Genomic DNA, 14,290 nt, shown 5'->3' on the forward strand with positions numbered 1-14,290 from the left:
ATGAAGGCTCTTGGATACTTTTTCCTTTTCCATCCTCCATCCTGGGATTAAAATGTCTCTGATTACTACATTATAAATTGGTTCCCTAAAAGGCAAACACTTAAAATTGCCATGTGTTCCCTACTTGTGATTTGTATATATATTACTCTATATACTCTATATTTCAGTTGGAATTGCAGTTCTGTCTTTTTGACAAAATACATTTCATAAATGTGGTAACACTTTACAATAAGGATACAGTACTAATCATTATTAAATGCATTAATTGACATGTATTCATGACCTATTAATGCATCTTTAAAGCCTTGATTATGTGTGCATGTGTTAATAAACATATTAACTAATTCTTAGTTAACTGTTGGAACACATATCAGAGAACATTAACTAATACATTAAAACATATTGTAAACTAATAGTTAATTAATACATCTCAAATAATTAACTGTGTGTGGTTGTGTCAATAAACATGTTACCAAATGAATAGGTAACTAATAAAGGACATGTTAAAAAACATAAATCAATACATTAATATATTGCAATCCAAATCTTAATTCATGCAAATGATCATTGGTGTGCATGTGTTATTAAACATGAATATATCTAGCTAACTGTTGATTGGCCCAATAACAAACATTAATTCATACATTAATTTAAATGATTTCATGATGACATAATGCAACTACAGATTCATTATTTGGGGTCTTCATCATAGCAAATACAATTAAACGTTTATTATTGAACATAATCAGTTCAAATGAAGTCATTTCTTAGAAGGCAACATATAGAATAACCCTAATTCCTTTAACAAACAACACCTTTCCCCCAACTACTGTCATTTGTTGCTAAATACTGTCCAGTCACAGAAGCCAGGTTTTTGTCCTTCGTGAACATTACCTTACTTGTGACTTAGTGACCTGTTGCTTACTTACTTGCTTTTTCTTGTGTCCATCATGAACAATAATAGCTGTTGTCAATTATGTTCAATAATACACATTTAATTGTTTTTGCTATGATGAAGACCCCAAATCATGAATCTGTAGTTGCATTATGTCATCATGAAATCATTTAAATTAATATATGAATTCATGTTTGTTATTGGGCCATTCAACAGTTAGCTAGATATATTCATGTTTAATAACACATGCACACCAATGTTAATTTGCATCAATTAAGATTTGGATTGCAATATATTAATGTATTGATTTATGTTTTTTAACATGTGCATTATTAGTTACCTTTTCATTTTACATGTTTATTGACACAACCACACACAGTTAATTATTTGTAGATGCATTAATTAACTATTAGTTTACAATATGTTTTAATGTATTAGTTAATGTTTTCTGATATGTGTTCCAACAGTTAACTAATAATTAGTTAATATGTTTATTAACACATGCACACATAATCAAGGCTTTAAAGATGCATTAATATGTCATGAATCCATGTCAATTAATGCATTTAATAATGATTATTACTGTATCCTTATTGTAAAGTGTTACCATAAATGTTATGTATTACCAGGTAACACAAGCAATAAAACTTTACTAAATTAGTCTAAATCAAACAGATTAGCTGCAAAAATATAGCAACATTATAAATGGATGTTACAGAACAAGAACCTCCCCACCACACACACAGACACACAGACACATACACACACAGACACGCCCACACGTACATTTTCTGTGCTATGTTTGTGACTATTATCCAACAGGATGTTGTTTCACATGCAAGCAGAAACGCTTTGAATGGTCCATTTTCAATTTCATTGGATGAACCCTCCTAACATGGGATTTGTCACAATTTGTCACAAAGTTCTTTGACAGGTACCCATCCTGAAACCCCAAAGAGCAAGAAACAAGAGTTAATACACAGTGGCAAAAAGAAGAAAAAAAGGAAAGAGCACTTTTTTAATGAGGTTTTAATCAGCGACATCCTGGACATTCTTACACACTACTATATTATATCCTGATACTGCAGATAATTTTAGAACTAGTTCCATTGGCAACCAAAAAATTCAGATGTTGTCTTTGTGATGTTCCATTCAATCAGCGCTGATTTTGCAGATACTGGGCAGAAAACGCCCCCAGCTGAGACTCCAGATCTGTGGCTCTGTGTCTGTGGGAAACAGAACATTTTCCACAAAATATTTATTTTCACTTATACTTCTGATCCACCACACGTATGCTGTTGCCTTGCGATTGGCATTGTTTGTCATGTTCTACCTGCTACACCAGAAACCCACTTCATTTCCATTCACAAGACAGAGTGACCAAGCGCATCAGCTATTGAGAATTGAATCTCAGCGATTCTTGAAACATGGGCACTGCAATTGGATGTTATGCAACGCGAGTGGTATAGCAGCAGTTATTGACTTCAAAGATGGGCTGATGGCTGATAGCAACACCGGAGACTCCATGGCTCTACTGTAGCAGTGCAATCAGATGGACAAAGCAAGGTAGAGTGGCTAGCTAACCTGAGACTTTTGGAGCGTCTCTGGACGTTCTCCAGTTTCTGGATTCTGCCGCTCAGCAGTCGGATGTGCCCCTCCAGCTCCACCTCACTCAGGTCAACCCGCTGGCATAGGCGGGCAAAGGTGGTTGCCAACTCCCTGATGAAGTGTAAAGAGGGGGCACAAAAGAGTTGCAAAATAAGCATGCAGTATTATACGTATATAAAAGCATAGCTTCTGTCTCAGTGCAGCCCTTAGTACATGACACTCATCACTAAAGCAACAATCTAACCTATCAAGCTACAAAAACATGGTCTTGAATTTGGCAAGACTGACACCATCTCTAAGCAATGTCACCCACTTAGAGTCAGTGATATTACTTGCACGATTGCCGCTACAACCACAAAACGTATGTAATAGTGATTTCACATCAGCTACATGGGCTACGCATTTAGATTAAACACGGTGTAAACTAAAACAATCAAAATGACTGTATTGTAGAGAGAACACTAGTGTAACAGAGTTAAGATCGTACTGTTAGTTCACTCCACAGCAAGCTGAAAATGTTAGCGATAGGAAAATGTTGGCGATAGTACCGTTTGTCTAACTAAAACGCTTGGAACGTTGTCAAGGAGAGGGGGGGACATTTGTTGCAATGTAGAGGACCACGGGTTTCACGGCCAGTGTAGACCCAGGCAAACTGTCAATGGAGGAGGCTGAACTGTTAACAACATAACATTTGATGTTTGTTTCACTGGTGCTGTGAACCGGATATAAGTTGAGATCAACTTTTAGAAGAGGTGAGTGTTAAAAAGGCTACAAGATACACTGATCTACAATAAGATTATGTTTGTAAATTCACTCTAAAACTACTCTGGTTTTAGAGAGCTAGCATTCAGAACAATGGTTGAAATTATGAACGCCCTATCACTTGGTACAGGTGTCAGCAAAACAAAAATCTACTGCCAGTAACAGAGTTTGAGCTATTAACCATTAAGACAACATAAAACTAAATAAAGCAGATATTTTTGGCAAGTAAAAGGCTCAAAGTAAGGTGTAAACTCATATACGTCTAAAAGAAGATAGGCAACTTCAGCCAGTTAGCATGTCTACTGTTAAGATCAAACATTGTCCTGTGCGCACTCTGAACACAGAACATTTTCAGATATACAGAATGGTCAGTTGAGCAGCAGTCTGAATTTGGCAAGCTCTGACAGTCCAGAGTGAATGTACAAACACACACACAACATTATTCGCCACAGAAACCAAAATGAAAGCATATCCTCTTACTGGTGAACCTGCTGGCTGCAGTTCCCGCTGGTGAAAGGGATGATTCCTCGCAGTCGTTGGGTAGCGACCTCCACAAACTGCTGCTTCAGAGCTTTCTCCCTGGAGGCGTTGGTCCATGTCAGCTTCTCATACAGGTATAGCAGGCCATAGAGTGTTGCAGAGAGAGCGACAATCCTCCAGCCCATTGAGCGCCACACCTGCCACACAGGGGGGGGATGAGACCGCTGCTGCTTTTGAGTTAGCTGTCAGCCATTAGCCTTGTAACAGACAGGTTAGCCGTAGTGTGTCAAGAAACAACAGCTAGCAATACGCCAGTGCTAGCAGAAGCACTACATGCACATATTAGTTTTAAGAGCAGTAGCTGTAAGCAGATTTTTTTATTATATAGAGATATGCTTGGTTTGAGCAGAAAATTAATTGCACATACCACTCCGCCAATGACAAGAACAGTCATGGAGGCTCTGGAGGTGAGTGACAGAACACCTGTTGCCATGGAAAAGACCAAGTGGTTCTGTAGGCTGGACCCATTCTGAGCCTGGAATGCAGTAGGAGATGTATTCTGGAGAGGTAATATGACAGCTTTCAACTCCAACTCCATTCCTCTTCACAGAGGGCTACTGACTGTCCAACTTTTGCTCCAACCATGCTAAAACTACACAGCTTCTCCAAGACCTTGAACACAAATCTGATGTTTTAAGAGTAGCATTGGAGCAAAATGTCAGTAGCCCAAGATGAGGGTTTATCATGCCTGGCATATCACTTATTCATCCTACAGTAATCAACATACAGTATCTTCAAGGGACTATATTAAGAAAACATATCAAAGAAGAAGTGCTGACCGTATCTTATATCGAAACTCCTACTTCCTGAAAGCCTGTGAATACGGGATCTGTCCATGGCTAACCTGAAATTCTTGGTTTATGGAGGTCAGAGCTCGCTTGGCATTTCTGGGCCCAATGAAACGGGTGACAAGGGAAGACCAGCCAAGGGAAAACTGGAAGTCAATATTCTCTTTGAAGTCATTGCAGAGCGTGGCCAGGTTAAGGTCATAGGTCAGGTCAAACTTCCTGCTGGGTAGGTGGACATGGAGCTGTTCCTGCACAGCAGGGGGCAGCAGTGGCTGAACGCTCTCTGGAAAACCATACAGAATCACTGTCAGGGATCAAGCAGCAGACAGCACATGAAGAGAGAAAGCCCTGCGAACAACAATAACTCTAGCATGCTAATTGCCCCTGCCTCGTGGAATGGCTGCCCAGAGCGAGACATCTCACAGGCAAAATAAGTGTCAGTCTGTCTCTGGATGCAGCCCTTTGTATAGTGGGAACAGTAAACGGATCAGAGTGGCCAACCTAACTATCTCAACGTCCTGCAGATGTCAGTAAATGGTGAAGTCAATCTTGATGTGATCTCGAAGGCAGTCTACACAGAGAGAAAGACCGTTGGATAAGAGACAATGAGTCACTTTAAAAATGTAATATACCTTAATGGATGAAGCTGTGAATGTACAGTTTGTGTACAACATCTAAATACCTGCATCGTGATAGTAAGAGATCCCCTGAAACTGCTTGGGATACCTTTCTCAAAGTAAAATTTGGTTGTAAAAAAGGTTAACATTAAATTCTCAAATTAATTGTAGAGTGATCCTCACCAATGAGCACATTAAAATATATTTTTTAAGTGGTTACTGCTATTGGAGCAATGTATAGACTATAGTGTGTTAGCCTTGCCCCACCTGGGTAATATTTTTCATCCCTAATTTAGTTACATTAATGTAAGAGTTTAAAGATAGCGCCATTCTGGTCCATACATATGCTGACATGCTGCATGATGGGAAAGGTAGTCCAGCAGGTGGACATATCTTTAACAGGAGTGACCTGGTTCCTATTCCTGCTCTCACCGTAGGCTATAAAATAATAATAACATCATGCCCATAATCAACAGACTTTTCAGTACAGGAAACATTTTACCCTGTACCTACCAATCATGTATTTCTGGAATGACTGCACACTGCCAACGATCCCAGTTGAACAACGGAAGGTCAGAGATTTACTAATCCTCTCTTCCACATGCTTCATAAGCTGCTGCGGGTAGAACAGAGGAAGAGATAACAGAAGTGGTTCAGCAACACGCAGTCAATTATTTTACCTTAGACCTGGATTCCTATGCTAGACCCTGGGCTCTGGAGAGGCTTTAGCTCAATGAAACAAACCCAGGTTGTAATCACCTGGGTTTGAATCTGGTTTGTCAGTCACACACTAAAACCCTTTATTTCAGCACATGCTTAAACAATCAAAGGTTTGTCAGTGAAGCTTTTGTGCGACATAATTAATATAGTTTCTATATGACAATATTTATAGAAACATACACAACCAAATGCTAATGACATACAACTAGCTCCTGTTGCAACTGTTTTGCTCCAGCAACATTTGAGTACAAAGGATCAATATCATTTTAATCAAGTGGAATACATAGTAACCATGCAAAAAGGTATGTACACTGGTACATATACAATATTCAGTGAAAATTATGATTGCGACATGTCAAGTAAGACTGTATGTTAAGCTGTGTATGTTGTATAGTAAATATTTATGTAACAAATGGGTAGTTTGAATCCTGAATGCTGATTTGCTAAACACTGTGGTATATGAGACTGTGTGCCACATGTACATATGACATCACAACATATTACTTTTCAAACTGTGTTTGTAACCGGAGGCTCTCAGGAATTTTTGGTATATTGGCAATATACCATGTCTAAGTGCTGGATCCAGGCGCTCAGTGACCCATCGTGCATAAGAACAGCCTTAGCCGTCATATATTAACCATATACCACACCCGCTCATGCCTTATTTATTCAACATAAAGTGGATAGTGTCATTGTCACTCAATTCAATTAAAGTGTATAGTTAGAATGTATTTGTTGAATGGATGGAACAGCAGTGTTGACTGTGTGGGCTGTATGATGGCCTGGTGGTAGCAGTGCTTTCGGAGACAATGCTCCAGTACCGTTAGATGGATGGTAGCATGGTGAACATTATATTATTCAGGTGACTGGAGTCCTTGACACTCTTTTAGTGATTTATTGGGTCGTCTACATCACCCCCTGTAGAGCCTTGAAGGTAAGGGCGGTTCAATTGCCGTACATGGCTTTGATGCAGTTATACAAGAGCCTTTCAGTGGCATCTACCCAACTCAAGGGACCATGGCAAATGCTTGGTGTGCCTTCGTCTTCGTATTGGCGGGTCGGTGTCAGGTCTTCACTGATGTCCACACTGAGAAACCATAGAGGGTTTTGACCCTGTCGATGCGGATGGGGGCAAGCCCCTCCCAGTAATCCACTCTAGCCAGACTCTAGCCATTTCCCTGCGGGATGCCTTGTTGGTTATCCGGCCTATTGAAAATATGTGGCCCGTGGATGTGTTTGGATGATGTGGGGATTCCATTGTATCCAGGCTTCAAGATACAATGTTTGCTTGGATCCAAAAACAATACTGAACACCATGAAGCATGTGGGAACTACAGACTGTGAGTGGGAGAGGGTGACTGTGTCAATAAATATTCCAGCTAGTTGAATTCCAAATCACCTGTGCCGGCTACTTTGCAAGTATTCACATAATCAAATGTCTTATTAACGGCGGACACAGAGATCTTGATCAATACGTCCCTTGTAACATGATCAATGTTATCTCAAAGCAAGCATTAAAGTTGTTAGCTTTTTCAGGGAGAGAGGCATCAGTGTTCATCTTGCATCTAGCTTTCCCTTCATAATCTTTGATCAGTTGGGATACTTTCACTATTGGTCTTTGGAAGTCATAACGAGCAGTCTTGTAGGTGCTCATATCTGCGGACATCAGACTTCAAGTGAATGCACTGGTCTGCTCTTTTTCCCAGGGAACTTGATTGTCACAGTTGAAGCAACGTCCACTATTCCTGAAGAACACCATATCTCAGTTGGTGCTGTCATCAGTTGGTTTCCTGCTCTCCAGAATCAAACAGTCCTTAATAGAATGAATTCTTTTCGGTCAGATTAACGTCGAACAGTTCTTACCACAGGCGTTTCCTGCTTCAGATTGTGTCTGTAGATGGTGAGATGCAGAACGGATGCATTAAAGGGGTGTTACCGCTATCCAATGTCCTGTAGTCTCACGTAAGACAGAAGATGTGTCCGTAAAATTTTGGCTGTGCTTGGTTTTAGATTTCCTTTGTTCAGCAGCCATGACAAATGTGTCGTTTTGATGGGAGGCTTCTTGTTTGAAATCCTGTATGCTGTGTGTAGTTCCTTGATCGCTAACATGTAAACGTAGGTGATAATAACAGATGATAGTTCTCTCTGGAGTTTGTAAAGAGGTCAACTGTCAGATATGGTTTGATGTCAGGGGTGGCAAGGTAGCCCAGTGGTCAAGAGCATCTAATCCTTGAGCTGACAAGGTGAATTACCATATTTTTGTGAAGCACAAGGTGTTGCTGTCCCCTGGACCTTAGTAAAACCATCAATATACACACACACAAGTACCCATACAAATATGAACACACAACAATGCCCTATTGACCCCAAAGCCTGTTGCGTCCCAGCAGTACTCACATCATTAAGTGACCAACAGAACCAGAGGCTTTCCTTTTATTCCCATTCACAGCCTTGGCTCATAGCCAGCTGTTCTGATAGGATACACTGGAAGTGTGTTTATGAAGTTGTTGGGTATATAAAGGTTAAATGTCCCACCAAAGTGGTCAAACAGTCCAATGGGCTTAGTAGTCTAAGACTTACTGTTTTGTATAACGTCAGTGCATGTGGTGTTGGTATGAAGTCGGCGTTGAACTCATCAACCAGTGCAGAGAGACTGTGAATCTGTTCTGCCATATCCATGGTTACCTGAGGAAAACGTTAAGTAAAATGCACAAAACCATGAAGAGAAAACAATGTCTTGTCTGCCTGACTAAGGACAACACATTTATTACTTATTGTAATTGTGTAGTAATAGGAGACTAAAAGGCCTCTTGACCTTGCCTTTCACAACCAATCATTTGTAAATTCATTGGCCTGAATTAATGGCTGAGTGAAATATGTGCATAATCAACTGTAAATTATGCCCAGAGTAAGTCATCATTTGCTATCATCATTTGTGTTTTATTTCCAATAATGTATACCAGGATCATCTCCTTTGTCATTTACCTTGGCGGCCACCTCTTCTGTTATGACCTTGATCTTCTCGTTCATGTTGTCCGTCAAGCAGTTTAGCTGGCCCCTGACAAACTCCAGCCGGTCCTTCTGGTCCTCCCGATTCTCCAAGGAACAGATCCTACACAGGGAGATGTCCAATGGGAAAAAAAAACGTTTGTCATAGGTAAGAGCAAATCGGAGAGCTTCTCTCCTTCAGAGCTAGAGTCCTATGCTGAGATACATAGTGAATGATACCTGCTGGGTATCTGTAGACTGGGTCCGAAACCATGTAGATATCTGAACACAGTTTCCTGCTTGTTCCGACGTAATTGACCAATACAGTTTAGGGGGAGTGTGGTAGTGGCACATCACTAAGTCTCGTGAAAGACAATTGTGAGAATCAACAATAGCTCTATAATAAAACAAAGGGAACTCACTTCTTTTCAGCGGATCCAATATTAATGGCGTCCATGATTGACTTGACCGATTCTGTGATCTGCCATGCCCTGAGTGTGTGCTGCTCAAACTTGGTCTTCACTGCGGAGTGTGAGATGAACTCCTGCACAGTCGTGAATGTAGTTAGGTTAGTTTCAGAGCCACGTGAAATCTACTGTTGCTTCTTTTTTTGTGCTATGGACAATGCTTGCCTCAAACGTTCTCTCAAATCTCTGGAACTCCCTCAGTCTCTCATGAAATCCTTCTGCTAAGGCACCACCTAGCAAAAATGCCACAGTTGTTTTGCATCAAGTCTAGTTTTGTTTGCCAGAAAAGAAAATAGAAGAAGGGTGCTTTGGCTGTCCCTGTAACACAACCCTTTTCTTGTTTCCAGGGAGAACACTTTTTGGTTCCAGGCAGAACGCTTTTAGGTTCCAGGTAAAACCTGGCTTGTCTTACAGGGGCAGCGAGCCAACATCATGCAACCTTGACTCACTGGTCTCACCTGTCTCGGGCACGCCATGGGCTGAGTCGATCCTGGAGCTAAGCACCTCCTTGGCCGACACGAAGAAGATCCTCCCCGGCGCCTCTGCCTGACTGACCACCCTCAGCTCCTCCGCCAGGAAACTCACACAGCGCTCCATGTGTTGCTTACGCACCTGGGCAGAGGTCATCGCCCGTTATATTTTGGTAGTTAAAAAAGGAGGGGAAACGGACGGAGGGCTCGACAAAGTGCGCATGTAATAAGACCCAACAAGCGAGAACAAAGTAGTCCTTAGCCCAACTGCACCAAGCATGTAACTTAAGCATAGAGCACACAAGGCCAAGTGTGGGTGAAACAGAGCCAGTGTGAACACAGAGATACGCTACTACAGCCTTGCAAGCGGAGTGTGAGTGAGGGGCCGCCGAAGTGTCTACATATGTTTTACTCGTGCTTCTGAAGTGTCGTCGACTGACAAAGTGGCTTGAACTATTGACTGATGCATTGGCCCGCTGCCCCTGGGGTGGCGCGTGCCAAACACAACGGTTACGGACCTCCTGCACTATGCTTGCAGGGTTGTTTCACATTCGGACTCACTTCGTCTATGTACTCGGGCTCCCACACAGAGGCGTCCCAGCGGTTGAGCAGAATGAAGATGTTTGGCTTGGATATGCGCTCGCTCACTTTGTGGAAAAACAGCTTCTCCTTTAAACGAGTAGCAGACACACAGAGACATGCAGACACTAAATATACAGTAGGACAAGAGGAGCATAATGGCATTCACTGAACTAGAACATACATAATTATTGTAAATTCGTTTATTATGCTTTTCATTGAGTTCATTCCTATTGGTGCCCATAGACGCACCCCCGACATTTGAATTTTTGGGGTTTTATGTTGCTAATCAACATGTCATTACCTAAAACATACCTTCTGAATGATCAGAAACCGTGAGATAATGTATATGATTGATGGATATATGATTGAATAGCAGAATAGTTCCAGGTTTGATTTCTTACTGTGTTCATCAGTGTGGACTCTGCATTGCCCACCAACACAAACACGTCAGCATCCAGGCAGAACTTGTCTATCCAGCTGTCCAGGTAAGAGGTCACGTCTGTCCCTGGACTGAATGAGTCCACGTGGAATTGATCGACAACACAAAGTAAAACGTTACAACAGAAAATGAGCACATGCCTTCATTTTATACAAACGTTACAAATGCTCCGCAGACAAGAAAAGACAAGCCTGATTTTCCCTGCCTGTGTTGGATATTGTAGATGTTATGGAGTGAAAGGTAGTATGAACGGTAGATGTCTTGGTTGGTAGGTTGGTGTGTGAGTGTCTGTACATGTTTTCCAAGTTATTCTTCCAGTCAATGTGTACAATATATTAATTCAGTAGACTCAGAAGTCCCGTTAGGTTTAAGCGACAAAGATTAATTGTGTGCACTGATGTCCTTGGCCAAATTGGGTCCAAATTTCCAAGTGGCTAAATGGACAACCAAAAGAAAGATTTTGTGTAATTCCTACAGTAAATGTAATGTAAAAAAGACTTGCCCCAATGCCAGGTGATAAAATTATAGCTCAAAGGCCCATGTGAGCAGCCCGAGCCCTTTTAGTGTTCTTTGAGGGTTAGGGAAAAGTTGATTTTGAACAGGAATGGTTTTTCGGGGACCACACAAGGTAAAATATGTGTGTGTTTAACACTGCCATCTCTTCCACTGGACATAGAGTCTTTTTTTGTGTGTTAGTGTGTGTGTTAGTGTGTGTGTGTGTGTGTGTGTGTACCTGTCCATAATAACAAGGTCATCTCTCAGCAGGGCACACTTGGACTTGGGCCAGAACACCTTCACCAGACACCCCGAGTCCAGATTGCGCTCCATATGCAAGGCGTGGGCCAGCTGATTGACTGTCTGAAGCAGAAGAGGAAGGAGAGGGAGAACACATTCAATGTAGTGGCAATAAACTGGAACCCCATTGAACTATATACCCGTTTTGCGACCCGCCCGGTTTGACCCGAGACCTTGACGCTCTTCCGGTCATCAGAGCCCTCAGTGGTGAGGAAGGCCTCATCTGCATCCGTGCCCTCCACCCTCAGGAAGCAGTTGGTGGTGTGGCCGATGCCACTGGGCAGCACCCTGTCTCTCAGCATGGCGTTGATCACCGTGCTCTTACCGTTGCTCGTCCTGCCGGCGAGAGGAACAGGCAATGTTCGCTTCACTCCCTTGACAAACATGTTCGACACCACGTTGGCAGGGCTTCTGTGTGAATGACAGGGGTGTTTGCTGTCTCAACAGGGTGAACCCTGTTACCAAGGTGATCACGTCAAAACAACTTGACTGACAGTGAGAAGAATTAAACCAAACCGGCAAGTTTCTGTACAATTTTAAGCGTCCCTAATTTACATGTGGATGCTCATTGGTCCCTTGTTGATTGAAGTCGATGTCCCTCAGGCTATTGGCTCTTACCTCCCAAAAAAGGCCACCTTCATTTGCCTGCGAGCTAACACATCCCGAATGGTGGCCAGTTTCCTAGCACAGGTCTTGATCTCAAGGCACTGCTCCTCAACTGCGACCTGCTCCAGATCCGCACAGTGCCACGTCTCTGGGCAGCATAGAAATAGACAAGAAAAGATCTTATGGCCATAGATGATAATACATGGCCATCATCATAGCTGGCCATGCAATAGTTAAAAAGGCCTGTTAATAGGACCTATTATTGAATATGCAATAAAGGCAATAGAAGTTGCATACCTGGCCAGCGTGAGGTTTGCATCTCTATTAAAACTTACTAAAGTACTACAATAACAAATATTACATCAAACCACAACAGATAAATTCAAACCTCATTCTGAAAGAACAGCAGAGTGCTACTAATAGAGCAGCAGAGTAGACTTATACTAATGGAAACAGTAGAGTAGACTTCTACCCATAAAACATCAGAGCAGTCGTCCACTAATAGAACAGCAGAGTAGATGTCAACTAATAGAACAGCAGAGTAGATGTCAACTAATAGAACAGCAAAGTATACTTCTACTAATAGAACAGCAGAGAAGACTTCTACTAATAGAACAGCAGAGTAGACATCCACTAATAGAACAGGAGAGTAGACGTCCACTAATAGAACAGGAGAGTAGACGTCCACTAATAGAACAGAAGAGTAGATGTCCACTAATAGAACAGGAGAGTAGATGTCCACCAGTAGAACAGGAGAGTAGACGTCCACTAATAGAACAGGAGAATAGACGTCCACTAATAGAACAGGAGAATAGACGTCCACTAATAGAACAGCAGTGTAGACTTCTGCTAATAGAACAGGAGAATAGACGTCCACTAATAGAACAGCAGTGTAGACTTCTGCTAATAGAGCATCAGATTAGACTTCTACTAATAGACAAAAGGGTTGACTTCTACTAAAAGAAAATCACCATGCTGGATGCTCTTTTCAATTTTAATAGTCACAACAACAACAAAAACCAGTGTGCCAGGCTGGGCAGCCAGTGGGCCTGTTTCCCCTAATGTGGATCTCAGGTTCAAGTAAAGAAATGATACAGACTTTTCTTACCCTCCACAAACTCTGACCCCTCCTTGACATAGTCCAGCAGCTGATCGAAGATGCCGTTGATTGTCCTCTTTGCCACCACAAAATGCATGAGAGGTGAGGAGTCCCCAGGATCCATTTCAACGTCCTATACACAGTGTTTACATGAACACAGATTGACAAGCAGGCAGACACACTGGTAACACATAGGCCCACACACACACACACACACACACACCTACACACATAAAAACAGTCAGACAGTACCTTGGCTGTGGAAAGTAGTTAGTGAACACTTCACAGAGGTTCTGGGTAAGTTTTCATAGCTGCTGGACAACAAATGACAACACTTTTTCGCCCTGAATCATGGCCAAATATAATTTCTTCATCCATTAGATCATCTGTTTACGCACCCGTACACTCTCTCATTTCAGCTCCTTTCTGTACACTATCTTTTTCACCTTCGCTATCCTCCTCTACCAACCCAGGTCTTCCTACTTTCGTTAAAATCAGATCTCTGAGGCTTGGTTGACTTATACACCCTTTCCAGCTGGTGTGTGTGTGTGTGTAAAGCCGGGGAATCTTCAATCCTATTAGACAGGACTAAGTACCAGGGGCGACACTTTCTTTACCTGCAGCAGGAACCTGCAATGTTCTATGAATAGCGATTGAATGGCTTGATAATGCTCATTGAGTTAAAGTGTCTGTAACTAAAGACTGAGTAGTTACTATTTGCAAAGTTTTAGGCATCTTGATGTCATTTTATATATATATATATATATATATATATATATATATATATATATATATATATATATACTTTTTTTTTATTCAACCCAAGCAGGAAAACTTTGTTTACATTAGATAACTGTAAGGACCAAAAAACAAGGAAAATGTGATTCAGCCACATTTAGCCAGTCCCCATGAGA

General features: G+C 41.6%; 1 protein-coding gene across 11 annotated transcripts; it reads right to left on the reverse strand.

The window, feature by feature from the left end:
- Window positions 1-1,915: 1,915 nt before the first annotated feature.
- mfn1a (mitofusin 1a) lies at window positions 1,916-14,108 on the reverse strand. 11 transcript variants are annotated; one of them, XM_034291493.1, is made up of 19 exons: window positions 13,775-14,108; window positions 13,629-13,687; window positions 13,386-13,509; window positions 12,290-12,425; window positions 11,845-12,082; window positions 11,610-11,734; window positions 10,839-10,947; window positions 10,417-10,524; window positions 9,835-9,997; window positions 9,551-9,618; window positions 9,341-9,462; window positions 8,916-9,042; window positions 8,511-8,615; window positions 5,724-5,826; window positions 4,650-4,876; window positions 4,173-4,304; window positions 3,746-3,969; window positions 2,480-2,614; window positions 1,916-2,121 (listed from the first exon to the last, which is right to left on the reverse strand). In XM_034291493.1, the coding sequence occupies exons 3-19, from the start codon at window positions 13,498-13,500 to the stop codon at window positions 2,052-2,054; spliced, it is 2,307 nt and encodes a 768-aa protein (XP_034147384.1). In that variant the 5' UTR covers window positions 13,501-13,509; window positions 13,629-13,687; window positions 13,775-14,108; the 3' UTR covers window positions 1,916-2,051. The 11 variants fall into 11 exon arrangements, with proteins under 11 accessions (XP_034147384.1, XP_034147385.1, XP_034147387.1 ...); XM_034291494.1 differs by having other exon boundaries at window positions 5,724-5,823; window positions 13,629-14,108; XM_034291496.1 differs by having other exon boundaries at window positions 4,173-4,280; window positions 13,629-14,108.
- Window positions 14,109-14,290: the final 182 nt, after the last annotated feature.

The sequence above is a fragment of the Esox lucius genome, chromosome 3 (assembly GCF_011004845.1).
Source record: "Esox lucius isolate fEsoLuc1 chromosome 3, fEsoLuc1.pri, whole genome shotgun sequence".
In the NCBI taxonomy this organism is placed as follows: domain Eukaryota; kingdom Metazoa; phylum Chordata; class Actinopteri; order Esociformes; family Esocidae; genus Esox; species Esox lucius.